The following is a 27,867-nucleotide window of genomic DNA, read 5'->3' on the forward strand; positions in this document are numbered from 1 at the left end:
CTTTTGCTCATTTTATTAGTGTGTCACTCCTCTACCCATTTCTATTTTGATAAACAGGTATTAAAAAAAAAAAAATATCACTGCTATACAGACTATATTTTTCCAAAGGAAAGTGCTGCTAAATTTTTCTCCAAAGACTCATGGTTGCGCTGTTTCACTTCTGTTCAAGTTAAGGACGAAAAGGAAAGCAGAAAAAAAAAAAAACAAGCCGGAGCGATTGGATTTCTGGATGACGATCCACCTCTGTGGCTGCACCCTCGCTCCAGTCTAGACGTCACTTCACTACGGCCAACGCCGGCTAGTTAGCTGCTTCGTATTTTTTTTGTTTGGGCCAAAATGTCGACCACAACCGGCGGCGGGGAGTTCGGCAACCCTCTTCGGAAGTTCAAGCTCGTCTTCCTGGGCGAGCAGAGCGGTTAGTTTGGACGCCGTTGGGGTTGTTTGTGCTCGGTAACCGGATGTGAATGGGCATCATGTTAGCATCCGGCTAACTAGCTCGCACTGTTAGCTTGCAGCTAGTTAGCGGCCGGGCTGAAGTCTTAAACGAGCGCAAAATGAGCACCAGTCATCCAAAGCAACAACTCAAAATTTTATGTTTGCTGGTTAAAAATAGATAACAGTGTTGATATCGTATTTTAATCTCTGGAATTGTGATGATGTCATCGCGGGGAACCTTGTCAAAGCTAACGAATCGCCTTTCAACTCTGCACTGTCAACCAAACACGAATAAAAAAATGACAATACCGAGTGGTTGTTGTACACGTTTAAAACGTACCTCAAAATTCGAAACGAGGACACAAAGCCTTCGTTACGATGTGGTGTGAGATTCGTGTCCACCTTGACGTCAATGAAAGTCCACACTAGCTAGTCGCCGTATAGTTTTTGCTATACAGGCGAACGAACATTTTAAGCTCGAATTCGCGTTGCTTGACAACGTGCTATTAAATCAGAATAGTGTGATTTTTTTTTTTTTTAATTTTTTTTTTTTTTTGTGGCGACAAAATGAGCTGTTATCTTGTACAGTTGGACCTTGCCGAGCCACGTCGGCCAGTGGATGTCGGGTCCAGCCGGCCGGCCGGCCGGCCTTCCACTCCTATTTAATGCCGCTGTGCGGTATACACTGTAGTCGATGAAAAGACATACAATTCTTGGGTAATTATACATTGAGTCTTCAGGACCGAGGCTTGAAACACAAAACTATGGAAGAACCGAAAGAATTTGGCGACGTGTTTGATCGTCTATTTTAGTGGCTCCACCCATATTGCCAGCTCAGCGTGTGAGCTAGTCAGTTCACATCAGTCACATCACTTTAGTGTTACAGTATATGAAAAGCCGCTTGAGCATATATTCGATGTCCTTCATATCCAGTTGAAGATCTGTGTTACTATAATGCTATATTTGCCCTCACTATTATCATTAGTAAAGTACTAAAGTAAAGTAGTTGTACTGAAGTAGAAGAAGTACTACGACAACTGGTGCATGTGTGGCAACCTCCTTACCTCGCCACCTCCACCAAATGCTCACTGCGGGCCCTTTGCTAGATGATTGGGCATCAACAAAGCCTTGTGCACACCTTTGTTAGCCGCTGCTGCTCTGTAAATAAAAGTTGACATTAAACAGAACATCAACTACCGTAAATGTTAAATTTTAAGGAACGTAACATCACTTCATCATCTTATTAAGAAGGATGCAGACAAGTGCAAGTTAGTAACAACATGAACAGTGTTGATTATTATGGTATTAAAACTCTAGTAATGGCGTACATGCTTTCTTTCGGCTTGCCCTGTCAGGGGTCGCCGCAATGTGTCATCTCAGATAAACACTCATATTTGTTGGGCCCAGTTTTTTTTTTTTTTTTTTTAAACACCAGATGCCCTTCCTGATGCAACCCCTCTTGGGGAGCAGAGACCCCAGTGAGAAACGAACTCACAACCCCTGGTTTTAATGCTCGAACCACTGAGCTACGGGGCCCATTAAAATTCCAATAATGGCATACGTTATTTCTTTCGTGGGATGTCATTGCAAAGAGTTAAGTTTGACGTGTCGCTTGGTAATGACGTCCACTACTCCGAAGCTGAGTTTGTAGAGTAGGCGTGTGGCTAGGGAACTCTTGCTTATTACTCTTGCTCATGATTATTGTCCCTAATCACATTTGATCCTTATCATTTAATGGCTCACAAGGAAAATTTGTAGGAAGCTTTTGCGCGAGGTTGAGTGGTGGATCTGTCCCTCGGGCCACGAGTTTGACACCTGTAATTTGCGCTGTAACTCAAAAGGTGTGACACTGATTTCCGGTCAATGCATCACATTATAGTTTGTGTCTCTTTCCAAGGGTACGTTCAGAAATGCGATCTAACGCCCCGACTTCTCTTAAGAGTTCTGCCTGTAGACATCAGTTGAGTGACGACGCTCGGGCCACTTTGTCTCTTCAGTCGGAGGGTCGGAAGCGCGGCATTCGAAGCGCATTTCCGAACGTACCAAACGTAAGTCCAGTCAAGATGCTTGAACTTGTATTTTTTTTTTTTGTTACAGTGGGAAAGACTTCGCTCATCACCAGGTTTATGTATGACAGCTTTGACAACACCTACCAGGTAAAACCAAACAATGGCTGAGTACGATGAAAAACAGTATGATTGATTTTGAAACCAATTTCCCATTGGAAATAATCAATTGAGGAAAAAAACAGTTCCAGATGTACTCTGAAGACACATTGTCACACTACACAGTTCACCACTGTTAATGTTAAAATTATAAAATCTTGACTTGGTATTAGTATGGTGACGCTTTAACAAAAAAACTGTCTAAAAAAGCAACGTGCCTCGGCGCGTGTTGTGTTTGCAAGTTCCTGCATAGTAAAATCGCCCTCGACGCACTACATTGCTTGCCGCAAGGCTGTGATGTATTATTATTATTATTCTGGTATCCCTCAGCATGCTTAATAGGTGTTGAATGACACGCCGTGCCATTTTGGACTGTCAAACCAAGCACAACAAAAAGAATTGCACACATTGTCTATGTAAAAATGAGACACTTGGGTTGAAGATGGCCAACTAATGCTAACACCCTCTTTATATGCCCTTTTAGTTGCCCTGCAGGGACAAATAAGGTGCTTTGATTTGAATTGAACACCCAGCAGAAAAACATATTGATGGGCTAGTTAACATTAGATCAAGGGAGAGATTCACAATCAAATAAGTCTCATAAACACGTAAAAAACAGTTCCATGTATGCCCAACCACACTGCCCCTAAGAGGCAAAAGCATGTGCCGCGAAAACAGCAGGTCTTGGCTATAAAGATTGACACCGCTCGGCTTAACTGCATAAAAAGACCATTTTTTTTCCTGACTGTCTAACATGAAATCATACCAGACTGTTCCAGTATAGGATAGGTATGATGAAGAAAATGATTCATATTGCTATGTTGTATATCTCTCTGTGTATAAGATGCCAATTTTGTTAGCCGTGATTCCCCGTAATTTTAATGTCGTTATACATCGACAGTTGCTTCAATACTTTCGCGTCGTCAAGCTTCATCCATCGTCTGTTAGAAATCTCTGAATGTACCGTAATTCCCGGCCGACAGAGCACAGGGGGTTGTAAGCCTCACCCAGTACATTTGTAAAGGAAATACCATTTGGTACATAATTAGGCTGCAGCCGTGTAAAAGCCGCAAGTGCCCACAAAGAAAGATGGTACACAGAGAGGTTAACGCTAGTGCTGCCACGCTAACGCTACTGCCGCGCTAACAGGGTCAGTTAAAAAAAAAAGCATTACGGTAAAAATCACTTGAGACACGGTAATAACATGCTAGCGCAGCGCTAACAGGGCCGGGCCGGTAAAAGTCACTTCCTCAGCACATATATTCCACTGGTCTCACTCTTACCTTTTCCGGTCGAGTGCCCCTTGCGCACAAATTAGCCGCATAAAACGCAGGGTTGAAAGCGTGTGGAAAAACGTCACGTTATAGGCTGGAAATTACGGTATGTGCAAAGTCGTACATTTGCCGGGTAGACATGCCGTTTATACAGGACTGCAAACGAAAACGAAAGCCACCGGTTATGTTGTTACCCATCCATCCGTCTTCTATTTTGCAGTTTTAAAAAGGCCTTTCATAGTTTTACATCACTGATAGAAGAATGGCACATCACTTGAAGACATCTGCTGTTTACATCATACATTCCTCTTGCTCCGTATTTGATGCAGTGATTGTTTTGCAGGCGACAATTGGCATTGACTTTTTGTCAAAAACCATGTACCTAGAAGATCGCACGGTAAGCCCCGTTATCCCTTATTTTATTCATTTTCAATAGAATGATTAAACTGTTAGAATGCTGAAGGCACGCTTTGGCCTATTATGTAGCATCCCCAATTTCTCCATCATCACCCCTTCTCATTTTTGACCATATCCTACAGTGACCTCATTCATTTCGTCAGACGTGATCATATTTTCAGTTCCCTTGTTTTGTTTTTTGTTGTGTTTTTTTTTTGTTCTCCTTCCATTCTCCGTCTGGGTCACCAAATCCTCCCTGTCCTCCACTCGTGCGCGTACGCGTCGTGTGCGGCCAAAGATTCGGCTGCAACTCTGGGACACGGCGGGACAGGAGCGCTTCCGCAGCCTCATCCCGAGTTACATCCGAGACTCAGCCGCCGCAGTTGTGGTTTATGACATAGCCAGTAGGTATCACGGCCTTGTCTCACCTCCTTTTTCTTTTCCTTGTACAGTAGAATGTGCAAGGCCATAGATTGCAGTGTGGAAACACATTGAGGGCATTTTCCAGCATGTCTCCAAAGGATTATACCAGTTTTGCCCAGGGGGGGGGGGATGTCCACCCTCCTTAGATGCTGAATTATATAAAAAGGCTGATGGAATGAATCACTTAACATTTCTTCCGATATTTCCTTGTCAGCAGAGATCCTCCGAATGGGATATGACTAAAGAATGATTCACCAGGGCCTCTTTTTTTTTTTCTTTTCCTTGCGTCAAGCTGCTCACCTCCACTTCATCGTTTCAATTATTTCTCCCCATTCCTTCATCAAAAAAAAAAAAAATCCTTGGCTCGCAGTTCGCGTTCTATTCCTGGCTCTCCTTTCTTATTCTGCTTTCCCCTTTCTTTATCTCCACTCTCCAACCCCGCAGGTCCGACTCCAGCTTTGGGACACTGCCGGACAGGAGCGCTTTCGTAGCCTAATTCCCAGCTACATCCGTGACTCTACCATTGCCGTGGTTGTGTATGACATCACCAGTGAGTCAGGGCTGTTCGCTAACGTTCCTTTTAGGTGGCAAAGAGACGTTGCAGTTACATTAGGTACACCTGCGCAAGACCCCCAACCCGTGATGATGAAAGAAATCACTGTTTGGGTTATTCCTGCTGTTACACTGTGCGGTTTTATTCCAGATGACCGACACGGAACACATCCCGTTGTGACAGTCTGAGCGCTTCCTGTGCTGAAAAGTCTCCTTGTGATTAATGCGCATGCGCGTATATTTTGTCAACTTCCAGCCCGTCAGAAACATCCCCATCCATGCTTCTTCAACATGTGCCATTTGACAACTTGCAGGCGAGCGTTCATGTTCGCTATGGACGTCTCAGAAAGACGAACACAACGAACGTACATATTTGTGTATATCTTTTTATCAACTTACAAACTAACTCGAAGGTTGGGGTGAGGTTATAACGTATGTTAGCTCCCTCTATGTAGAAGAAGGGGAACTATGTGACCCGGGGATTTCCCAGTAAGGGTCTGCTACGTACCCAGACTTCCCCTGTTCGTAACGCATGCGCATTAATCACAAGGAGACTTTTCAGCACGGGGGAGTGCTCAGACCTTCACACCGTCCCCCACCGCACTGCCAGTCGATCGCTGGAGGCTGGCTGCTTTCAGTAACTATAATAAGTATGAGATTGTGTTTTACTTTGACTTGATCTAAGTTCTAATCTTAGACTAGTCTGTCTAAAAATCCAAATGCGAATGGTCATTTTCCCCCCGTGGTACCGCATTAGCTTGAAGCTGAAAAACCTTATAGATATAGATATAGATCATCTACTGCTAGCTGTCATCAATGGATTGACAATAGATAGCGCTGTAAATTACGCGAGATTATAACAATACACCATGATGAAATAAAATGATTTGATTCTATGAATATTTAGTTTTGAAATTGAATGTCTATTGACCACTTTAAAAATGTATGTCTCAATCTGTGCAGTGTCAATAAATTACGATTATGGCATTAGGTAACAACTCCATACTCTGGTATAAGAACTCAGTAAGTTATTTTAAGGTCTTGAGATTCCATCCCTAATCACACCCGCAACTGTATGTCTGCGGGCATGACTGGTGGACCACACCTGTACATTTTTTAAATGTGAGTGACTGTATATTTGTAACTCAAAGATCAGACATGCCAGCCTGCACAAGTGGAGTTCTACACCAATGAAAACTACATTTGGTTGTTTACTACTGGTACCTGAACACTTTTCAAGACCGCTCTTGTAAAGATTGTGCTGGTGTAACTAATGTTGTTGTCACTGCGTGTGTTGTTGCTTAGAAATGCTCAAAAATCCTCAGACATTGTAGAACTCAACCTCACCATTTCCATTTTCCCACTCTTAATACTTTTGCTTACTAACACAAGTACAGTAGAAGCCACTTGTACATATGTGAAACTTGTACCTGCTTGTGCACATCTTTTCAAAGTTAATAATGTTAAATAGAAGTCCACATACTTGTGTTTGGGCACTGATTTCTGCCATTTTCTTTCATTTGCAGATCTCAACTCCTTCCAACAAACCTCAAAGTGGATTGACGACGTTAGAACGGAGAGAGGAAGTGATGTCATCATCATGCTTGTCGGGAACAAAACAGACCTGGCGGATAAAAGGTCTGTCGTTGCGTAAAACTTAATCTTCAATCTAGAATTTCACTACTCTTTACCCTTATTCAGGCTGGTCCATCATATGGAGCAAGTGTAAGCAAAAATAAAAAGCCCCACCAAGCCAAAGAAAAAGCAATCACACCCATAGTGAAACCTTGATGTACAGTAGTACCTCGACTTACAAAATTTTATTCATTCTGGAAGTCGTTTCATAATTTTTAGTAAGTAGAAGCGCTTTTTACATGGAAATAGACTAATCTGTTCCCAAAAAAACTAAACAATAAAAACAAGCAAAGTACATCACGTAGAGAAGATTAAATATTATTTTCGCTTACCTCTGGCATTGGCCGACTATGCGAAGAGAACGGTGAATGAGAAGCAAAAGGCATCGTGGGGGATTTAGAGATTCTTGGGGCCCAGGTTGAAGAAAGAGGAATGAACTTGAAAAAAAAAACACAAACGAAAAAGTTGTACAATGCGGGCTAGCATGTGACAAAGCGTGTGAAAGCCCTAGCGTGCGATTTGGTGACGCTCGAGTGTCCGAGGGGAACGAAATGCATCATAGGTAAAGATTGACTTCCCTCCTAGCCAATGGGACGCCAGGAAGATGCTACACCCAATGGGAGAGCAGCTCGCATGCGCCACACAAACTAACATACAAGATGTTTACGCTCGGTGGAATTTGGGGGCTGCGAATCCATCCAGTGCCTTTGTAATGAATATTATAATATAATGTTTTTCCGAATAGGCGTTTTCGTAACCTGAATTTTTCATTTTGTTTGTAAGTAGACAAACTACTGTACATACAACCTCGAAACATTGTATTGTAAAACCTCTGCCAGCCCACCTTTCCCCCCTGAAAGTGTACCTCATTCATCTTTTTGTCGTTATAATTTGCCACGTGACAATTATGATTGAGTGCTTTTTGCTGTGAACCCCTGCTGTATCATTTTTACCCGTTATGTATGTTTTTTTAAGAACACATTTCGATGGGTTTTTACAGTTTACAGGCAAGTTTGAATTTAGAGTTGTGCAACTTCATTTTTGATCGTATCTAGACTTTTTTTTTTTTTAACGGTTCGGCAGCAGCTGAGACTCACTGGCTTAAAACCCGATAATGCCATGTTGCCGTTGAACTAAAGTTGAGTGGTTGGGTACCAAATACAAAGTGGGCCAGTATTTTAACATCCGTCAATCCATTCATTTTATTTGTAAGCTTAGTGTTGTTGTTTTTTAAAATTTTCTATTGACGAACTGCGCACATTTAGAGATGAAACCATGTCAGTCTCATTTTGAGCTACGCTAAGCATAAAACATTTTTAACAAATGGATTGTGATGGAAGAAGACCTTTAAAACGCATGTGAGGGGTAAAACCAAAAAGTGTTTTATATGGCCCCCCCCCACCCCCTTCCACAATAAACAGGGAGGGGTTCACTGTCTTTTTCTTTGCCTCGTTATGCGTTATTTCCTCACTTTCATTCTGTCATTTTGATTTCATTTTATTTCTGTGTTTGTTTGCATGTGTTTGTTTGTTTTGGATTTTCCACCTTGTCTTCTCCCAACCCGCCCCCTTCCTCCGCCGAACCCCGCCCACTCCCACCGCCCCGCGGCAGGCAAGTCTCTGTTGAGGCAGCTGAGAGGAAAGCTCGAGAGCTCAATGTGATGTACATAGAGACCAGCGCCAAGGCTGGCTATAACGTCAAACAGGTTGGTGGCGGCTGGCAAAGCGGCCATGTTGTCCTTCATTTCAGAGGGGGGGGGGGGCAACTCCCCCGCGTAGTCGTCGTCTGACAATTTGACTGCCGAATCAATGCAATGAGTCATTTTCCTTCTAGCCGGCATAGCTCCTTCCTCTATTTCTCTGTGTTCTAACCAAACTAACCTCTCTTTTCTTTCAAACAAGCGTTCTTCTCTTCTCTCTCTCCTCTCTGCTTTCGGGCTCGTCACCTTTTGCAATGTTTCTCTCTGTCCGTGTCTCGGTCTCCGTGGCCTCCGACCCCGAGCAGACAGATCACCACGGAGGAGGGCGAGCAGAGAGCTAAGGAACTGAATGTCATGTTCATTGAAACCAGCGCAAAGACTGGCTACAATGTCAAACAGGTAGAGATTTCGCCCTCTCTGGCTCCTTCCTAAGCATCCCGATTGTGCCCTGCAGCTTCCGACTCCTCCTCTTCAACTCCCCCTTTCACTAACTCTGCATGTACTACACACATTTACTGCTGTTTGCTTTTTTTTTTCCTACCAAGTAGTAACAAAGGGTGTATTTTTATGAGAATTGATTTTAAAGGAATAGAACTCTGTTGAACAGTCCTTTGATAAACCTACTAATGTAATTTCCGGCCTACAGAGCGCACCTGATTATAAGCCTCACCCAGTACATTTGTAAAGGAAATACCATTTGGTACATACATAAGCCGCACTTGTGTAAAAGCCGCAAGTGCCCACATTGAAACACGAGATATTTACAAAGAAAGACAGTACATGGAAAGTGTTTTCAAAGTTTTAATACCTTAGCTTAGCTTAACATAGCAACAACACAGTAGCACGAACAGGGCTGGTTAAAAAAAATCCCATACCGGTAAAAGAAAAAAAAAAAAAGCCGCAGGAGCTACACATTAGCAACACGGTAGCGCAGCACTAACAAAACCATTAAAAAAAAAACATGGCTAAATAACTGAGACGTGGCAGTCACACAGCAGCAACACAGTAACGCGGCGCTAAGAGGGCCGGTTAAAAAAAAATCATACTGTTACAAATTGCTGAGACGTGGATGTAACACAGCAGGAACACGCTAGCACAGCACTAACTGGGCCGGTTAGAAAGAAAAAAAATATACCGGCAAAAATCACTGAGACACAGCAGCAACACGCTTGCATAGCTCCATCGCTAGCGCAGCACTAAAAGGGATAAGGGCCGGTTAAAAAAAAGGACTTACCGGTAAAAATCTCAGGCATGGCAGTAACACGCTAGCACAACACTTGCACAGTGCTAACAAGGCCAGTTAAAAAAAAAAAAGACACCGTAAAAGTCACTTCCTCGGCACATATATTCCACCGGTCTCACTCTTATTTTCCGCTCAAGTGCCCCCTTGCGGCCGTGGGCAAAAATGAACAAATAAGCCGCAGGCTTGAAAACGTGTAGGCTTATAGGCCGGAAATTACGGTAAATTTATGTATATTTTTGTTCAGAACTGGCACGTGTGTTTATGTATTTTTTCCCCCACCATATCTGCATCTTGACGCTTTACATTTTTGGTTAATTTTTTTTTTTTTTTTTTTTGTAGCTGTTCCGTCGTGTCGCCGCTGCGTTGCCCGGAATGGACAGCACAGCGGAGAAAAGCAAAGAAGACAGTATCCTTCGAAAAGTGCCAGTAATGCGGTGAGCTGTACATTTTGTGGCTTTGCAAAATGATTCGCAAATGATCGTGTAGCATTTCTTTTAATATGTACAGACCAGTGCAAGAATGAAACAAAAACTCAAACCAATTCCTTTTCTCTACCTTAACTTTGGGCCCAAGTCAAAATCTCAGATGTACACACGCAGCAAAAATATTTACAGCTCGGAAACGTACGTCCGGTCAAAAGTACCCAACGCGTTGCTAAATCACTGCTTTTGCAGCGTATCAATTGACGCCGCGCCTTTGGAAGGCCGCAAAACAACAAAAATAATTCAAATCAATTTCTTAGGAGGAAGTAAATTTGCTAGTTTTTTTTTAATAGTCCCTAGTTTTGTTGGAAAAGTCAGTAACTATCGCAAACTAATCGCTAAGTCGGCGCTTTTGGAAATGAGCTCCTCCCCGTTTGCGGCCATCTTGTTAGTGGAAGCAATGCAGTTAGTGATACATATTTGATTGAATTTATTTATTTAGGTTGGAGCCCAACACTTTTATAGACATTTAGGTTGAAATGTATAAAAAATAATTGCCATGGCATTTCATATGAAGATGGTAGACATGTTCAGACATATTACTATGATTATAAAGTTTTTTAATTTACTGTCTTCCTTTGATAAACTTTGACGTAAATATTATTGTGGCTTTCGCTTGGGAAAAAAATAAACCTGTCTCATAAGATTGGCTATTTATCGTGATGAAACGCTGCTTTGGTCTTGAAGTGATTTGCTTTTGTCTTGACAAATTTATTTCAATAAAATCGCAACTTAAAATAAATAAAAAAAAAAAGAGTTCATCGTAAACGATTTAGGACTAAAATGATATTTTTGTTATCGCCATGGCACTTTTGAGGTTCACCTGGTGTATAATTTCATTGGCAGGGCTTTTTGCGGAGGGAGAAACGTAATATTACGGAAATGAAATTATTGCGCCTTTTACGTCATTTCCTATCATTGTTCATCGATGACTTTAATAATCATATTAGAGCTTGGAAAAATACATTTTCACAATATTGATTTTCTTTTTTTTAATCCTTTCAAATGCAGCTTCATTCTTGCAAAGATCATAAAATGACTTTCTTCTCAGCGCATTCAAACTTAGTACTTTTTAAAAAATGGATTTGTTATCATCATTTTGATGTTTTTGCAAAATTAAGTAACTTTAATTCCATGTTCATTTTGTGTAATTGGCATTTGCTAATATGCAGAGGTTGTCTGTCCAATTTCTCCTGTGCAACTTATGACCTTTGTCTATTAAGAAGTGTCTTTATCTGTTGAAAGGAAAAAAAATGAATTTAATTTTCAAGTTTGCCGTAAACGTTGCTTAACGCCAACTTGCCTCAGTGATCGACATCAAACTGGAGAAGCAGCCAGAGATGACGGTCACCGAGAGCAGCTGCTCGTGCTAGTACACGACACCCACCCGCCCCCACCGCGCCCTCACCCCATCAAGCGTGTCCCTCGCCGCCACCCCCACCCGTCGCCCATCCGCCACCGCCAACGGTTTGTCTCTCTGTGGTCACTCGGGGACCAAACGCCTCCCGAGCTCCGGCGTGGATGCGCGTTACCGTACCCAAACGGAGAATCCACATGTACGAATGGATCCGCTTTTTCAGTTCGGTCCGGTTGCGTGGCATTCCACTAAATAGAAGCGCGGACCCACTCGGCTAAACGGCTTGTCGGGTTCATCGCGCGAGCTCGGAGTCTACGTGCTGTGGCTCTTTTTTTTTTTTTTTTTTTGTCATTGTTGTCACGTAAAAAAAAAAAAAAAACGTAACAAAAAATGCATTTTCTGGATACTTTAAATGACTCCGCTCGGTTCAGTTCTCAACATTTGTCTTATCTTTTTTTTTTTTAAATTTAATCTTCAATAGTTTGAAGTTCTGAGCCGGCCGCTTATCTCTCCAGTTCTGTGTTGCGTTTTAAGGAAGTAGAACAAGAGCGTACTAATCGTCACATACTTCACACGGTTTTTGGCTCACTTTGTGACATAATAACACACACGTAACACATCAGGACGCGCTAATAGGTGCGTAATTCGGTAGTACCAAGGAAAGCCCTTCCGATTCCGTATCCTTGACGACTGGCTTTGAAGGTGTCAGTGCACTCTGACAAAGTAGTAAAACCGTTTGTCGCACTTGTACAACGACTGTCACTGATTTTTCCCTTTACTAGTGCCACTTTTGGCCTTAGTCGTGGACTACTGTGCTGCACTGGAACCAAGTATTAGCCATGTCCCGTGCACTAGAACAGGGGTGTCAAACTCATTTTTGTCGCGGGCCGCATTGTAGTTCGGGTTTCCCCTCAGAGGGCCGTTATGACTGTGAAACCATAAAAATCGTTTTATCGCCTGATCGTATTGACACGTGAAATTTATGAATCACTTTTGGAATCAGAAATTGAGGGTAATGGGTTTTTCCAACCATTCTTGATGTTTGGTAATGTAAAAAAAAAAACACTTGCAATACCTCAACGTTATGATTTATAATGTGACAATTTGAAATTTTGGTACAGATTTGAACAAGACTCACAGAAGTTGACATACATGATTTGCCTTCGTGGGCCACATAAAATCGTGCGGCGGGCCGGATCTGGCCCCCCGGGCCCTGAGTTTGACAACTGTGCACTAGAACCTTCCGTCTTCGAGGACATCAATGAAATGCTAAAGTGGGTTTCTACAAAGCCCTTTAAGTGTCATAATAGTAATGTTTTTTCCACTATTAATTCCACTTTTGGCCTACTAGTATGTAATTACACTTGACTAATTAGCACGTGATTAGACCTTACGAATAAACCGCTGCACTGGGAATCAGCAGTTGTCAAATTTTGTTTCTAGTTGTAGTCGGAGCCAACTAATCAAAATCTTTGCCTCAATAGTAACGTTTACAGGGAGTCCTCAGTCTACGACATCCGTTCCTAGAGTAGAGACATCATTCGAATTTCGACGCAAGTTAGATTCTGCCGATAAAGTCAGAATTGACATCAAAATACTTTGTATCAAAAACAAATACATTGAAATAAGATGTAGACGTACTGAGGCAGATGGAGAAGAAGACGGGGAGGCCGTGCGAAGGAACCTGGTCCTCAATCCTCCCCATCTCGACAAGTATCAAAGAACCTTGTTTTGTGATCATTGTATCCAACATCGGAACGGAAACCTTCGCATGCTCTAAAATACGGGCTTTGTCTTTAATATTGTATGATACAAACACGGATGAGCATTAGCCAGACAAAATGGCGGACGGGGAATGTAAAGTCTAAACGTCTTAACCCGAGGACTCCCTGTCGTTCTACTACTATTGCAAAGTTGGAATAAAGTATGGAATCAATACCTGAACAAATGGCTTTCCATATTGTATTTTTAGCATTTATTCAATATCATATATCAGAAGGCTACTTAGTGTGACACATGCTTACCGGCTGGCCCTACTAGTGCAACATAGTATGTATACTAGTATGGTCTAATTGTGTACTGCCTGGCAAAAAGTGACACTGGGGAAACCATTCCTCAAAAGACAGTCGTTCTACAAGTGTGTGCAATCTATTAGTGAGGATAGGATACTAGTATATAGACCGTAAGATGGATATCAAGGAAATGAAATAAATGCTTAGATGATTAGCCAATAGACGGTCTTAGATCTGCAAAATATATTTAATGAACTTGGGAATTCATGATTTGTAGTCCAAGCCCCGAGGAAGCGAAGCAGCCCCAAACCGAGACGCCCTCCCGAGCATAACCGCTGAAGCGCGCGTTACCGAGCGATTTCACCAGAAGCCATCCCGCGTTGACACCGACACGTGTCGGAATAGTAACGAGGGCGCGAGGAAGCCGCCACTGCACCCTCCCAGATGACATCTCCGACCTTTCCCCACTGTTTTGATCACACCGCGCATCCCGGAGCACGCCCGCGACGCGGGATTTCGACACAGATGCCTTGCTTGTTTTATTCACCGACGTTGTGCACTGAATCAAGCCACAAATATTGTAAAATATACGAAAAGGGAATCCGGTTGTTGACTTGGACCGGTTTACTAGAGCCGGCAGATGAGAGCGTCCCCCTAGCTGCCCCGCCCCCCTCCCGTAAAGAAGGCTTACTAACACCCCCCCTCGCTGTAAAAAAAAAAAAAAAAAAAAAAGCCTGCGTTAGTCGTGAACCCTTCGCTGTATTGCTATTATTGCTCGTGTAGGCCTTGTTAATATGTGATTATTTATTCAGGAACTCGGACATACACACATTAAAAAAAAAAAAAAAAAAAAATTGCTTGACCAAAAGTGCAAATGCTGATGCGCATGTCGAAAAGATGTTTTATTTATTTGCGTGTCTGCCGAGGACTCTCTCTCACTCTTTTTCTCGCTCTCTCGTTCTCTAGGCATTGTCATACAGTTAGAAAGGACTTCTCGCGGGTGTGTTGTCATAGTAACACTGTTTACAGTCAAGGCCGCAATGGTCACACACACGGTGGAACAAACCAATTATTTAGCCACAGCTTAACACGCCGGTCGGTCCTCGTCGGCCGTCGCTGGTTTGAAAACTACGCGTTAACGTTTAATTTTTTTTTTATTTTTTTTTAAACGAAAAGATTTGGAGCTCTTCTTTGACTCGCCACTTAATACTCCAGCTTTGTGCTCTTGGAAATCGTGTCTGTCCAACTTGTGTTTAGCAAATGTCGTGTGAATACTTACTACTATCCGGTGTGTAAAAAGGAGCGTTGATGGCATACAAGTGTCGGCCTGTCACATGGAATACAATAAAAAATTATTTCACCAAAGACCATTCGTGAAGGCCATTTTTTGTTTATTATTATTATTATTATTAGAATATTTTGAAAAGCATTGTTTTGTACACACACCCCCAAAAAAAACTGTTGCAACCTTTTAAAATGACTTGTATGGAAGTAAATATGTGCCACCATGATTTTAATTTGAAATGTAAAGTGACCACATTTTCAAAAGTTGTATTTCAGTGTCACTTTTCAATGTTAACAATTCAAGCGGCGACAATTTGCTGTTTAAACTTCACCGTCTGTGCTACCAGGCAGGGTTACTTCAGGTCAGACGCGAACACTCAGCCAATTGCAGTTACGCTTTATTAGTATGTGACGTCATGTGACTAAGAAAGCGTAACAGCGATTGGCTGGCTGCTCGGTTCTGACCTGAAGTAACCCTGCCTGGTGGCACAGACGATGAATTTTAGACAGCGCATTGTCGCGACTATTGAAAATGTGATCATTTTACATTTCAAATCCAAATCTTCCATAGGCTCGGATTTCTGCATACATTGTTCGTAAAATATAATCAAAGCTCATCTAAGTAACAAGATCGACGGGTACACTTTTGAAATATATTAGCATCTTTAGACAAAAATGGCTCAACTTACAAGGTTTTCCAGATATGAGCTGTCACGTGGTCTTTTTGAGATGACTGAAATATTGAGGTAAGCATACCCTTAACGCCCCCCCCCCCACCACCACCACCACCACTCGATGGGCTGATGCTGCCGTAGTAATCTGCACAATATCCGGCTACCATCAATTCACATGGGTTTCGTCAGCAGTGGAAGGATAATATCAGTCGGTGGCGCTAATGCTAACAAAGAAAAATAAGGGTACATACAGTCAGTCAAGTTTTGTGCTTGCATTTTCTGCATTTGCAGGATATGCACCGAGGAAATGTATTCGTCTTTTTTATACGGCATAATACTCAAGAGTGCGATTTTTCTTATGCTAGCGATAAGAAATGAGGGTTCGCTCACGTCGCTGGACTACTGCACTGTGCTATTTACGCTACCGTCTCCATTTTTTTTTTTTTTTTTTTACAGCCGGTCTTATAGCGGGCTGAACTCGTGGTGGTAAGTGATGCAACCAACCGTGCACATTCTTCACAGTTCCGGATGAGTAGATTTGCCTATTTGCATCCGACATTATTTGCTGACTATTTTCATTCTAGTGTTACTTTGGTGACATCTGTTGGCAGCCTGGCATTGAGGCCAACATTCCTGAAGACAAAAATGCTGAACTGAATGATACATTTCATCACGAATATGCTTTCAACAGCACGCAAGGTATGGGGGCGCGTCACACGTTGAGAAATCAGAGACCGAAACTTTTTTGTATGTTAAGTATTATGTAAGACGTGACGACGTTAAGGTGTGGCCGGGTGTCACGGAAGAACTACTTCCGTACCGAACTAGAACAACAGACATTTACGTTAAATACGGCCATACGGAAAAGCGTGATGATGAGGAGGAGGAAGGTTGGCGATGTGTTGTACGGGCAAGAGAGCAGGTGGAAAGGTAGTCAGGCTCCAAGTTTAGTGGCAGGGTTTAAATTGTATTACCATGGAGTGCGCTAGTTCCCGTTTTTTCTAGGGGGTCGATAGAACTGACATTTGTGTTTGACTTATTTATGTTGGTGTCGACGTTACACAGTAACCTCTTCGTGGGCGCCGTTTACTAGTATTTTACGCACACTTTATACTTGGTCTGTATCTGGAAATGATCATACTGCGCACGCTACGCAGCTATACAACAGGCAAACGAAATATTTCACATTTATTGCCACGAAATACAAACGTGTGGGGTGGAATTAGGCATAAAACGCGTATGGAAATACTCTTTTATTGGTCAAAAAGTTGCAATAATGTGCCCGCAAATCCAAATGAACAATCGAGATATGATGTCTGTACAGAAAGGTAAACGGCACGGTGAATCAGCTGGTAACGCGTTGGCCTCACAGTTCTGAGGACACGGGTTCAATCCCGGCCTCGCCTGTGTGGAGTTTGCGTGTTCTCCCCGTGCCTACGGTAGGCCGGTTTCCTCCCACATTCCAAAACCCACGCAACCTTAATTGGACACTAAATTGACCATAGGTTTGATTGTGACTGTTTGTCTCTACGTGCCCTGCGATTGGCCGGCGACCAGTTCAGGGTGTACCCCGCCTCCTACCCGTTGACTGCTGCGATAGCCTCCGGCGCTCCCCGCGACCCTCGTTTGGATAAGCGGCAATGAAAACGGACGGGTGGATAGAAAGGTAAACAAATGGAGCGCACCTTCATCTCAACACGCGACGTAAAGTTCCCGAAAAGCGACGCTGGATTCGTTTACTTGAACATCCAGCCGGGACTTTTTTTTAACAAAATTTGTATTACATTGATTTTACATCGATATACACATATAAAAGCTCGTTTACAATCCTAAAATACAAACTTGTGGGAGTGAAGTATGATTTGTTTAACTGTTACAACTATATTATACTTTATTGTGAGTAGAGTACTTTTTTTGGCGGGGCGGGTTACCTGTAGAAAGTGTCGTCACCGGTAGAAGTGTGTTACTGTTCCAGTCCGATGGCGTGCGCGCGTGCGTGAAGGCATGGCTCAGGTATTCGGCCGCAAGAATCCTGCTCGACCCGATCTGCGATCAGCTTCTCTTTATATTCCCGCAGCAACCTGAAAAAAAGCCCGACCTGACTTCGAGGTGGACGATTTTAGAAGAAGAGCCGCCTTGTCCGCCTTATTTTTTTGTTTTTTAATTTTTCATTCTCTGTTTTGTTTGCGCGCGACGATCCGGCGCCATGTCTTTTGCCAGCATCCTGCCGGACGAGTCGGCGTTTTCCGACTTCAAGGCGAAGTGCTTGTCCGCGGAGAATTGGCTGAGCAAGTACAACAGCCACGGGATGCAGGTGTGGATCGAAGTGCCCGCCGACAAGGGCAACCGCGTCGGGCCCAAAGTGCACAAGATCAAGGTGAGTTCAAACAATATTTACAAAAAAAATAATAATCTACAACGCGCAGAACAGCGGTTCGCGAATTTTATACGCCAAATACCATCTCGAGAAAATATAAATGCATTCCAAGTACCTGCAAAATGGTTAGAATATAAATAGTATGTAGTAGGCCTCAGTATTTATCACAAAAATAGTATCCACTATTAACATTACCATTGTGCCTAAATACAAGTTATGAAACTACTCAGATAAAGATTTTTATTAAAATTTATTCCACAAAATGGTAAAACGGTAAAAAAAAACACTCAAAGATTAAACAGAAATGTAGTACAGTTAAGAGCTAGATACAACTGAACTGTACTTAAAAATAATACTGGATCGCAAAAAGTTTCAACCACTGTCACGTGACGCAAAGTGTTCATTTCATTCAGTCATTCATCCGTGGGCCACTAGGGGGAGCCTACATGCCAGAGAACAGGGGTGGCCAGACTTTTTTTTTGCCCCAAGATCTACTTTTCAAGCAGCCAGCCTCTCACGAGCTATCGACGTGGGGTGAATGATGTGATATATATATATATATATATTTTTTTTTTTTTTAAATACAGAATTAGCTTTTTGTGCACTGTATTGTCTGTGCTTTCATCCTGGATCAGGCTGTGCCGCGGTGGAATTTTAAAATGACACACCATCTCATCCTGCACCTTGTACTTTGGCTTCAGACCAGCCTTTTCCCACACGGAAAAGAGAAAATCTCGTCAAGTATAACCACTTTTTCGTCCATTAGTCATCTACTCCGACAGCCATTGCGTCTTAAAACAAGAGCGTTTCTTTTTTTAACTTTCTCCATTAATATCGAAAGTAAACATAAGCAGCACATCTAGCTCGTCTTTGGTCTACGTTGCCCAGACTGTTTTGGTAACTAAAGCAGCGGTGCAGGACGCTTTCATAACATTTGTAATTATGAGTGTGTGTGTGTGGGGGGGGGGGGGGGGGGTAAACTAGGAAAAAGAGTGTGGCGGAGTTCCGTGTGCTGCCTGAAAGAAACCAGTGGCTTCTTCTTTTCATTTTTGACAGTACGAATGTGAATTGTGCCATTGGATGTAACATCCAGTCGTCCCTCGCTCTTTGAATCACATTGCAAAATGCCGCAAACTGAATCGCTCGATGTTATACTTTCAATTTGCATTTTTTGTGCGCAACGCTTAATTTCAGCGGCGCACAATTGCGCACGCGTGCAGTTTAGAGGAAATGTTGGCTGACGTCTTTTTTTTTTTTGGCATGTTGTCTCGCGATCGACGCATTGAGCACCCCTGCCGTAGAAACTGCATTAGAATGGGAGAGAACATTTTCAGTAGTTAAAGGAATTTAATGAAAAATCTTCCATCATAGAGATTCATTCAATATACAGGAAAATGTTTTTCATCATGTCAATTTATAGATTTAAAAAACATTTTTTCTTATTTCGCTGCCACAAGTACATAACGTTATTCCGTGGTGCTTTACTGCTATTTGCAGTGCAAAAATGTAATCTTGTGGTGCGCTTGCGCTTTTCTGATCACACCGCCAGGGATTCAAACCCGCATCGAGTCCGCCGACCGCTTAGCTTAAAATCTGTGCTGCCGACTCACCGAGCAGCGCCTACTTTTGAGGAGGTCGAGGAGGGACTATTACACGTTTACTATTTTTATATTACATGCCAATTTCTAACCTACTACTGGATTTAAAAATAATAACGATGATAATGTGCTCTTCTCAATTCTTTACAAAGTGGAGTTGTGTTTTCGTAAATTGGAAGCTCTAACATCCATCCATTTTCTGAGTCGCTTATCCTCACGAGGTGAAAAACTATTGTATTTAACTTAAAAAATTCTACACATTTTTTGCATTTCATCTTTTCCAACTGTTTTCACGGAATGCTCCGTGTATCATTTTGAATGACTTAAACTGACGCAAAATGCAACAAAAATGACGTCGCGAACATGATGACATAGCAAGCGTCCGCTTATCCACACAAGGGTAGCAGTGACATTTGTCCTCGCGCGTGTGTGTGTGTGTGTGTGTCCCCCAGTGTAAAATAACGATCAAAGACGTATCTGCGGCGACCATGTACGACGTCATCCACGACAGCGAGTACCGGAAGACGTGGGACCCCGCGATGGTGGAGAGCTTCGACATCGCCCGCGTGTCCGCCTGCGCCGACCTGGGCTACTACTCATGTGAGCTCCGCCGCCTTTCCCGGACCGGACCGTGTCTAGAAAAATAAAAACCGGCGCCTATCACATTCAACTCTCAGGGAGGGGGGAAAAAAATGGTGTCAAAGATGTATAAAGGGTGTCCGTGCGGGTCACTCTTTGAACTCAACAAAAAGTGCTCCCCATTGGTTGAATCCACATCACATGGTTTAAGGGCGCCATGTTGTCTCTCGTACCGCCAGTGATTTGGACAAGCCTCAGTAAACGCTATATTGACCTCATATTAATCCCAAAAAAATCTGTCAAACTCTGGCCCGCGGGCACAATTTGGCCCGCGAGGCAATTTCAAATTAAGGGGTGAATGGTAATGTTTTTTTATTTTCAAATTTATTAGCCTGTGTAAGAAGCTAATTTTGATATTTATCTAAGAAGGCTGCAAACAGAAAGGAGGCGTTCAATTTTTATTTAATATGCCATTGTGTTTTTAAATGATTATTATTATGACTACTATTGTTGTTATTATTAGTAGTATTATTAGCAACTTGATTTTGCACGCCTGTACTTTTAAATTAGGTAAGCCTTGCTTGTTCAATATTCATTAATAAATCAAAACTTGATTCCATTTTAAAAGGTTCATTTGTTCTCAGTTTCAAATTTTGGCCCACTGTGAATTTGAGTTTGACACCCCTGCTTTAGCGTGATGCACAATACATGTATCGTTTGTCAAAAATGGTTTTATGGGGGGGAAGGGGGCGGGGTTACATCTCGTAAGACGTTGCATTGCCCCCGAGTCCTGTCCGGTGTTGTTTGTTGTCACAACAAGGCCTGTTTCCATGACAACTGTGGGGAAAAACACACCACGGAGCTCTAATACCTCTCCCGGTCCGATCTGCCCCGCGCAGGGAGTTGTCCGAAGCCGATCAAGAACCGAGATGTGGTGACGCTGCGCTCGTGGCGCGTGACGGACGACGACTACGTCATCATCAACTTCTCGGTCAAACATCCGGTAGGCCAGCGCGTGTCCGATATCGCAATTGCACCTTTCTAGCCAATCGGACTTCGCTGAGTCGGACCCGTGTTGTGCCCTGTCCAGAAATTCCCGCCTCGCACCGACGTGGTGAGAGCCGTTTCCGTCCTCACGGGTTACTACGTCAAGCCCACGGGGCCCAGCAGCTGCGTTTTCATCTATCTCTCGCAAGCCGACCCCAAAGGTCAGCACGGACTTCCACGCCAAATCCGTCAACTCGGAACTTTGACGTTTTGTTTCGTGACGCCGACGTAATGTTCCAGTCAAATTCGACAAGTCGGGAAGTCTAGAAATAGTAAGAGAGTAAAACATAAGAATGATCAGAATTTTTTTTTTTTTAATGTCACAGGTAAAATAGGACACAATATTGTTTGATAATAGTTGGTTTTTTTTTTTTAATCTAAAAATGTTTGGTGTGAAGCAAAACTACTCTCCCCCTTTTTTCCCCAAAAGTCAGAAAGAATATTAGATTAATTTTTTTATTTTGATTTATTTTATTTGATGTTGCCAATGATTCTGAGGATATTTTTGTATCTTGAATATACTATGTGTATGTACGTAAAAGTTATTTTCAATCTTTTTTTTCTTCCCAGGTTCTCTTCCGAAGTGGCTCGTAAACAAAGCTTCTCAAGTCCTGGCGCCGCGGGTAAGTCCAAACACGAGCTACGGTCCACGTCGCGGGTGGGGGGGGTGGTTGTTCCGAGGGAGGCTTTTTCCCCTCCGAGGGGGCACATAGTGCAGACGATCCTCGGCCTACCACGTCTCCGAGTTACGCACGGCGTGCGATTTACTAGTTTGCGAGCGGATCAACCAGGACGGGGTGATTAGACATCATTCCAAATTGGAATATCTCGAGTAACGACGCGCGCCACGGTGGAGCAGCTGGCAAAACGTTGGCCTCGCAGTTCTGAGGACCCGGGTTCGATCCCGCCCCCGCCTGTGTGGAGTTTGCACCTTCTCCCTGTGCCTGCGTGGCTTTTCTCCGGGTACTCCGGTTTCCTCCCACCTCCCCCCCCCCCAAAAAAAAAACATGCAACATTAATTGGAGACTCTAAATTGACCATAGGTGTGATTGTGATTGGCTGTTTGTCTCTGTGTGCCCTGCGATTGGCTGGCAACCAGTTTAGGGTGTGCCCCGCCCCTTCCCCGTTGACAGCTGGGATAGGCTCCGGCACTCTCGCGACCCTCGTGAGGATAAGCGGCAAAGAAAATGGATGGATGGATGAGTAACGATGCGTGCTGGGGCAAGCTAATTAATTAGCCTTCCCGGTGATTTATTTAGCAATTTGTGCGAATCTTGTCTGCGATCTACTTCAAAATAAAAGCCGAGCAAATGACACAATAACTTGCATTGATGTCCGCAAGTTATTTGCTCAGCTTTTATTTTCCGAGCTGACCTGCAGCACGTCGGCAGCGTAGCGGAAAAAGTTAAAAAAAGAAAAAAAAGATTAGAACACAGGTGTCAAACTCAGGGCCCGGGGGTCCAGATCCGGCCTGCCGCGCCATTTAATATGGCCCGCAAAGGCAAATGATTTACATCAACTTCCGTGATTCTTGTTCAAATCTGTACCAAAACTTCAAAATTGTCAAATCAGAAATCATTACGTTGAGGTATTGCAAGTGTTTTTACGTTACCAAACATCAACAACGGTTGGAAAAACCCATTACGCTTGATTCCTGATTCCAAAAAGTGATTCATACATTTCACGTGCCACTACGATGAGGCGATAAACGATCTTCACGGTTTCCCAGTCATAACGGCCGTCCGAGGGAAAGCCGGACCGGACTACAATGCGGAGTTTGACGCCCCTGGCTTAGAACCCGTTTCATCCTGCTTAAGATTTTGAACACACCTGATCTTAATGACACCGCAAAATACTGCTGGCGTGTAAAAGACTACGACGGGCTACGGATGTGGTTCGGTTTGATTTACCCCCCCTCCCCAAAAAGGGAAGCCGAAAGGTCTATTAAATGTCTGAAAAGACGACGGTAACCATAGCGACAAAAGGCCTTGAAGGGCCCGTCCCGGTGAGCTCGCGAACTGAAGAGCTGCCGACGTCTCAGCCGGCGCAACCCGTTCACCCGGTTTCGTACGCGCGTCGCATTGTTGGAGCCTCTGCGTGTGTGACACGGGGTCAACATGCGTGTCGGTGTGGGCGTGTGACGGGCTTGTCGACGAACGCGCGCGGTGTGCGTTCGCGAAGCTCGTCGTTCGATGCCACCGTGGAAGGAGTGCAGTAATGCGAAGGGCGTGGCGCGGGGGAGCGTCGAAAGCAAATGTCGCCCCGTCGTCGGCCATGCGGAAGTAGTAGCGCATTTTTACACTTTGCGGCGGAACGGACGGAGTACGGCAGGCCGGGAGCGGCAAACAAAAGCGCGACGTCGAAAAATAAATTATGTCATTATTTCAGATTTTTACCACCCTCCGGTTTGTGCATCAGGAAACAAACTGTCGACGAAGGGAAATGTCGTTAGAAAAGTGGCAGACGCTTATTCGCGTCTGCTGAAATTATGAGGTTGCCATGGCGATGCTTTTCATCAAGTAAGACAGGATCGTGCCAAGAAACACGAGGGGGGGGGGTGGTTAAGAAACATATTTAAACTTATTAAAACACGTTTTAAAAAAGTAATTCTGAGCAGCTTTTCTCGCCGTCAAGAAATGCCAGATGATCAAGTTGCGTCACTTTGAGGACAACATCCATCCGTCTGTTCTCTGAGCCGCTTATCCTCACAAGGGTCGCTTGGAGCCGATCCCAGCTATCCGACTGCGAGTGAGCAATAACAACGCAAACGTCAGTCACTGTGATTTGACGGCGCCGTCGCACTCGTAAATCTGCATAAAATTTGTTCGGAGTAGAAATACGTCGCTTATTTTGTGTAGTCTTGACTAATGTTCCCGCTAAGCTGCGCACTTGTCGCACTCTCTCAGCGCACGTGAAAACCGATCCAGAAACACAGTCTGACGGTTTTTTTTCTTCTTCTAACAATGAACTACTTCTACTTCAGAGTTTATCCGACACCGCCACCCTCCGCTCTTAAAGGGGCACACCCATAATTACAAACAGAACACACACCCGCAACTTCATATCTGCGGGCATGACAGGCCACACCTGTACATTTTTCAAATGTGAGTGACTGAAACGTGGTGAACGATTACCATCAACTACCGTAATTTCTAGCCTACAAGCGGCCACTTTTTTCACACGCTTTCAACCCTGCGTTTTATGCATTGATGCGGCTAATTTGTGCATTTTTTTTCTAACGGCCGCAACGGGGCACTCGAGCAGAAAAGGTTTGACAGGTGAAATATGTGCGCCGAGGAAGTGACTTTTACCGGTCTGGCCCTGTTAGCGCTGCGCTACTGTGTTACTGCCGTGCCTCAAGAGATTTTGAGTAAAAATATGTTGTGGTTTTTTTTTTTAACTGGCCCTGTTAACGTAGAGCTAGCATTAGCGCAGTGGCGCTAGCGTTAAACTCTCTGTGTACCGTATTTCTTTGTAGATATCTCGCGTTGGGCACTTGCGGCTTTTACACGGCTGCGGCGTATGTATGTACCAAATAGTATTTCCTTTACAAATGTACTGGGTGAGGCTTATAACCAGGTGCGCTCTGTAGGCTGGGAATTACTGTAGTTTACACAAAGCTGCCACCAGGCCTCCTTACCGATCCATTGTAAATTTCTCAAACGGCATCCGACATCCTAAACTAGGCTTATTTAACTAGTAGCCTGTTTGAAATTGAATCTGTTATCCCCCGCCACAATTAGACTATTCCACCATCATTCCGGCCTAGAGCGCAAATGGTTATGAGCTAACGCGGTGCTAGCGTTAAACTCTTTCTGTGTACCGAGGTTTATAACCAAGTGTGCTAACGCTGGCGCTGCGCTAACGCTAGCGCCGCATCACCGCATAAACCACAGGGTTGAAAGCGTGTGGGAAAAAAAGTCACGGTCGTAGGCTGGAAATTACGGTAATTTAAATGTAACTTGTTGTAAAGCGAGCGGTTTGGCGGCAATGAAGAGAAGCGCCCGTTGACAAATTTGTCCAAGCAAGCGTGTACGAAGGCTCAAACATTTGGAAAAATCTGGATTATTCCATGATATTCAGAAATGTATTTCATCCCCACGTTACGTGGTCGTTTGCGCGCTCCCCCCCCACCCAAGGTGATGAAGTGCATCCACGCGGCGGCCCAGAAGTACCCGGAGTGGAAGCGTCACAACTGTCCGGAGCACAAGCCGTGGCTGTTCCCCGAGCAGTGCGCCCTGCCCCGCATGGACCCCTCCGAGCTGGCCATCCAGCGCGGCGACTCGCTGGAGAACCTGGACGAGAGCTCCGAGCAGGACGCCGACCCTCAGGAATGACCCCTTTACACGTTTGGGGAAGTCGCTCCGCAAAAGATGAATAGCTCCATATTTTGTCCTTTTGTATACATACACACACTTTTGGTACTTGTTTTGGGCATTCTTGCTGCACTATACATTTTTTTACAGCTGTTATTTTTGTTTTTCCCTGTCGGGCCCTTTTGATGAAAGAGATTTTGGGTCCCATGGAGAGCAGCGCACATGAAATTGATACATTTTTTTGGAAGGAAAATATAAAAATGATGAGCTGTGCGTTTATTATTACTGCGGTTTTTACTTTTGGTGGCACGCCTTTTTTTTTTTTTTTTTACATGGAATACTGGTATACTGAAGTGAAGTCACTGTAAATAGTATTTTTTTTTGCCTCTACTGTGTCGTTTTCATATCTGGTTACTTGAGTGAAGTATTTATTTGACGTTTCTGATATTGAGGAAACGACTCTGAAATGAAGCCCGGCGGCGGACGGATTTTTCTGATGTCGGGCCGACGTCCGCTTGTGAACTTTTGGGGAGGAAAAATAAACTGAGCAAGATGGACTAGTTTCCTCGTTTTTGCCGTCATTACAATTTTATTACCAAATTAACATAGGTGAGCGACTACAACATATTACAAAAAAAAATCAATTTTAACAATAAAATGAAATTTACAGTCTATTCAATTATAATAATTATTATCCTTTTTTTAATACTAATTCACTTGTCTGCACTAGTACACTGTTTTTCCTTATAAAGGAACACATTTCAGGATACTAGTAGACAGACCTGGGCACGCTTCTGCCTACTAGTGGAACGACAACTACACACTAGCACTAGTAGGATGCATATGTCGTCTACTGCGTGGTTCTGGCTCACTATTAACATCCAATATTTGTTTTACTAGTGCACCATAGCATTCTTTTCACCCACCTTTCATCCATGGACTAGTATACGCACTCTGTCCTTCCTAGTAAGGCAAGTCAACACACTAGTAGAATGATTAAATGTTACGAGTGAGCCAAAACTGTGCATTAGTTGACAACTGCCTGCTATTATTACGACTGAGTTAATCAAACATCTAGTGCATAGGTCTCAAACTCAAGGCGCAGGGGCCAGATCCGGTCCGCCACATGATTTTATGCGGCCTGCGAAGCCAAATGTAGTGTGTCAATTTTGATGATTTTTGTCAAAATTTGTACCAAAATTTCAAATTGTCATACATTAGAAATGATAAAGTTGCAATACTACAAGCATTTTTGTGTTACCAACCGTGAATAGTTGAAAAACACGTTACCCTTGATCTCTGATTCCAAAACTAGTACATAAAATGATGATGAAAATATGATAAGATGATTAAATATTTTTGCTCCACAGTCATAACATCCCTCAGAGGGAAACCGGAACAACAATGTGGCCGGCGAGAAAAATGAGTTTGACACCCCTGATCTAGTGCTTCACTAGCAGCACTAGAATCATAGCACCAAGTGCAGTTTTGTCCCACTAGTAACACAGTGCTACCAGTAACCCTTTGTCATTGTACTAGTGTGATGAATCGTCCATGTGCTAGTACGCTTTGTCCTCACCAGTAAGACAATTCAGCACACTAGTAGAATGAGGAAATGTTACGAGTGAGCCAAAACTATGCACTAGTTGACAATTGCCTGCTATCAGTACTACTGAGTTAACTAGTTGACATCTAGTGCTTCACTAGAATCATCGCACCAAGTTCTCAAATAGCCCAGTTTTGTCCCACTAGTGCTACCAGTAACCCTTTGTCATTGTACTAGTGTGCTGAATCGTCCATGTGCTTGCAGGCTTTGTCCTCACCAGTAAGACAATTCAGCACACTAGTCGAATGGCAACGGCACACTGGTGCAGTAACTAGTGCGCTAGTGATGACATAATATTCCCACATCCTTAATCGAGCGCTCCTGCTGGCTACTTTTGAACCAATCAAAGTGGTTTAGGAATTATCAGTAATCAGAATATCATCGTCTTTATATTTTTTGATTTTAGTGAAAATGTCCAAAAATGCAAGCAAATTTGAAATAATTTCAATTGTGTTTTATCCCTTTTAAACCACTATCAATTTGATTTGTTACCTTTGTTGGAAAAATGTAATTTTTTTTCCTCCAAAGATAAGCACGTTTCCAAGTCACCTCAATTTTATTCTCAGCATTTGTGTATGTAATTCAAAATTTGCTTATTTCACACCGATGAAAACACCAAACCCGCAGAAAACTGATGCTTTAAAAAACTTGGATTTTCATATTTGTAAGCGTCACACAACATGGGGGGGGGAAAAAAAAAAAAAAAAAAAAAA

At 43.3% G+C, this 27,867-nt stretch overlaps 4 protein-coding genes across 11 annotated transcripts in view; 2 read left to right on the plus strand and 2 right to left on the minus strand.

Moving 5' to 3' along the window:
- Positions 1–6,868, minus strand: part of inppl1b (inositol polyphosphate phosphatase-like 1b) — a 38,602-nt gene extending 31,734 nt beyond the window's left edge. The window contains exons 1-2 of one of the 2 annotated variants that reach the window (XM_061836010.1): positions 6,729–6,868; positions 1,500–1,593 (exon numbers count right to left, since the gene is read on the minus strand). The gene's annotated coding sequence lies outside the window, so the exon portion shown is untranslated. Of the gene's footprint in view, positions 1–775; positions 1,594–6,728 lie in introns of both variants that reach the window. The other variant, XM_061836009.1, reaches the window with a different exon arrangement.
- Positions 1–27,867, minus strand: part of pdzd11 (PDZ domain containing 11) — a 163,598-nt gene that overhangs the window by 130,922 nt on the left and 4,809 nt on the right. Inside the window, exon 7 of one of the 2 annotated variants that reach the window (XR_009797265.1) lies at positions 20,116–20,241. The exons of the other annotated variant lie outside the window; for it this stretch is intronic. The gene's annotated coding sequence lies outside the window, so the exon portion shown is untranslated. Of the gene's footprint in view, positions 1–20,115; positions 20,242–27,867 lie in introns of those variants that run through there. 2 annotated transcript variants of the gene reach the window in all.
- On the plus strand, positions 147–17,632 carry rab41 (RAB41, member RAS oncogene family). 6 transcript variants are annotated; one of them, XM_061836026.1, is made up of 10 exons: positions 168–415; positions 2,533–2,591; positions 4,218–4,271; positions 4,569–4,674; positions 6,772–6,883; positions 8,492–8,585; positions 10,162–10,256; positions 16,088–16,117; positions 16,216–16,330; positions 17,607–17,632. In XM_061836026.1, the coding sequence occupies exons 1-9, from the start codon at positions 337–339 to the stop codon at positions 16,286–16,288; spliced, it is 702 nt and encodes a 233-aa protein (XP_061692010.1). In that variant the 5' UTR covers positions 168–336; the 3' UTR covers positions 16,289–16,330; positions 17,607–17,632. The 6 variants fall into 6 exon arrangements, with proteins under 6 accessions (XP_061692013.1, XP_061692008.1, XP_061692010.1 ...); XM_061836024.1 differs by lacking the exons at positions 4,569–4,674; positions 17,607–17,632 and adding an exon at positions 5,138–5,243 and having other exon boundaries at positions 149–415; positions 16,216–16,356; XM_061836023.1 differs by lacking the exon at positions 17,607–17,632 and having other exon boundaries at positions 16,216–16,356.
- stard14 (START domain containing 14) lies at positions 16,958–27,841 on the plus strand. Its single transcript, XM_061836022.1, has 8 exons — positions 16,958–17,070; positions 17,189–17,297; positions 17,852–18,008; positions 20,059–20,206; positions 21,085–21,188; positions 21,276–21,393; positions 21,803–21,855; positions 25,372–27,841. Exons 2-8 carry the CDS (start codon positions 17,272–17,274, stop codon positions 25,567–25,569), a joined length of 804 nt encoding a protein of 267 aa, XP_061692006.1. The 5' UTR covers positions 16,958–17,070; positions 17,189–17,271; the 3' UTR covers positions 25,570–27,841.

The sequence above is a fragment of the Syngnathoides biaculeatus genome, chromosome 11, assembly GCF_019802595.1.
Source record: "Syngnathoides biaculeatus isolate LvHL_M chromosome 11, ASM1980259v1, whole genome shotgun sequence".
NCBI classification, from domain to species: Eukaryota; Metazoa; Chordata; class Actinopteri; order Syngnathiformes; family Syngnathidae; genus Syngnathoides; species Syngnathoides biaculeatus.

Coding starts and splice junctions, on each gene's coding strand:
- rab41 (XM_061836024.1), top strand. CDS start 337: ATGTCGACCACAACCGGCGGCGGGGAGTTCGGCAACCCTCTTCGGAAG. Junction 416..2,532: donor CTTCCTGGGCGAGCAGAGCG/GTTAGTTTGGAC, acceptor TTTTTGTTACAG/TGGGAAAGACTTCGCTCATC. Junction 10,257..16,087: donor CGAAAAGTGCCAGTAATGCG/GTGAGCTGTACA, acceptor TTTTTTTTACAG/CCGGTCTTATAGCGGGCTGA.
- stard14 (XM_061836022.1), top strand. CDS start 17,272: ATGAAAACGGACGGGTGGATAGAAAG. Junction 20,207..21,084: donor CGACCTGGGCTACTACTCAT/GTGAGCTCCGCC, acceptor TGCCCCGCGCAG/GGAGTTGTCCGAAGCCGATC. Junction 21,394..21,802: donor CTCGCAAGCCGACCCCAAAG/GTCAGCACGGAC, acceptor TTTTCTTCCCAG/GTTCTCTTCCGAAGTGGCTC.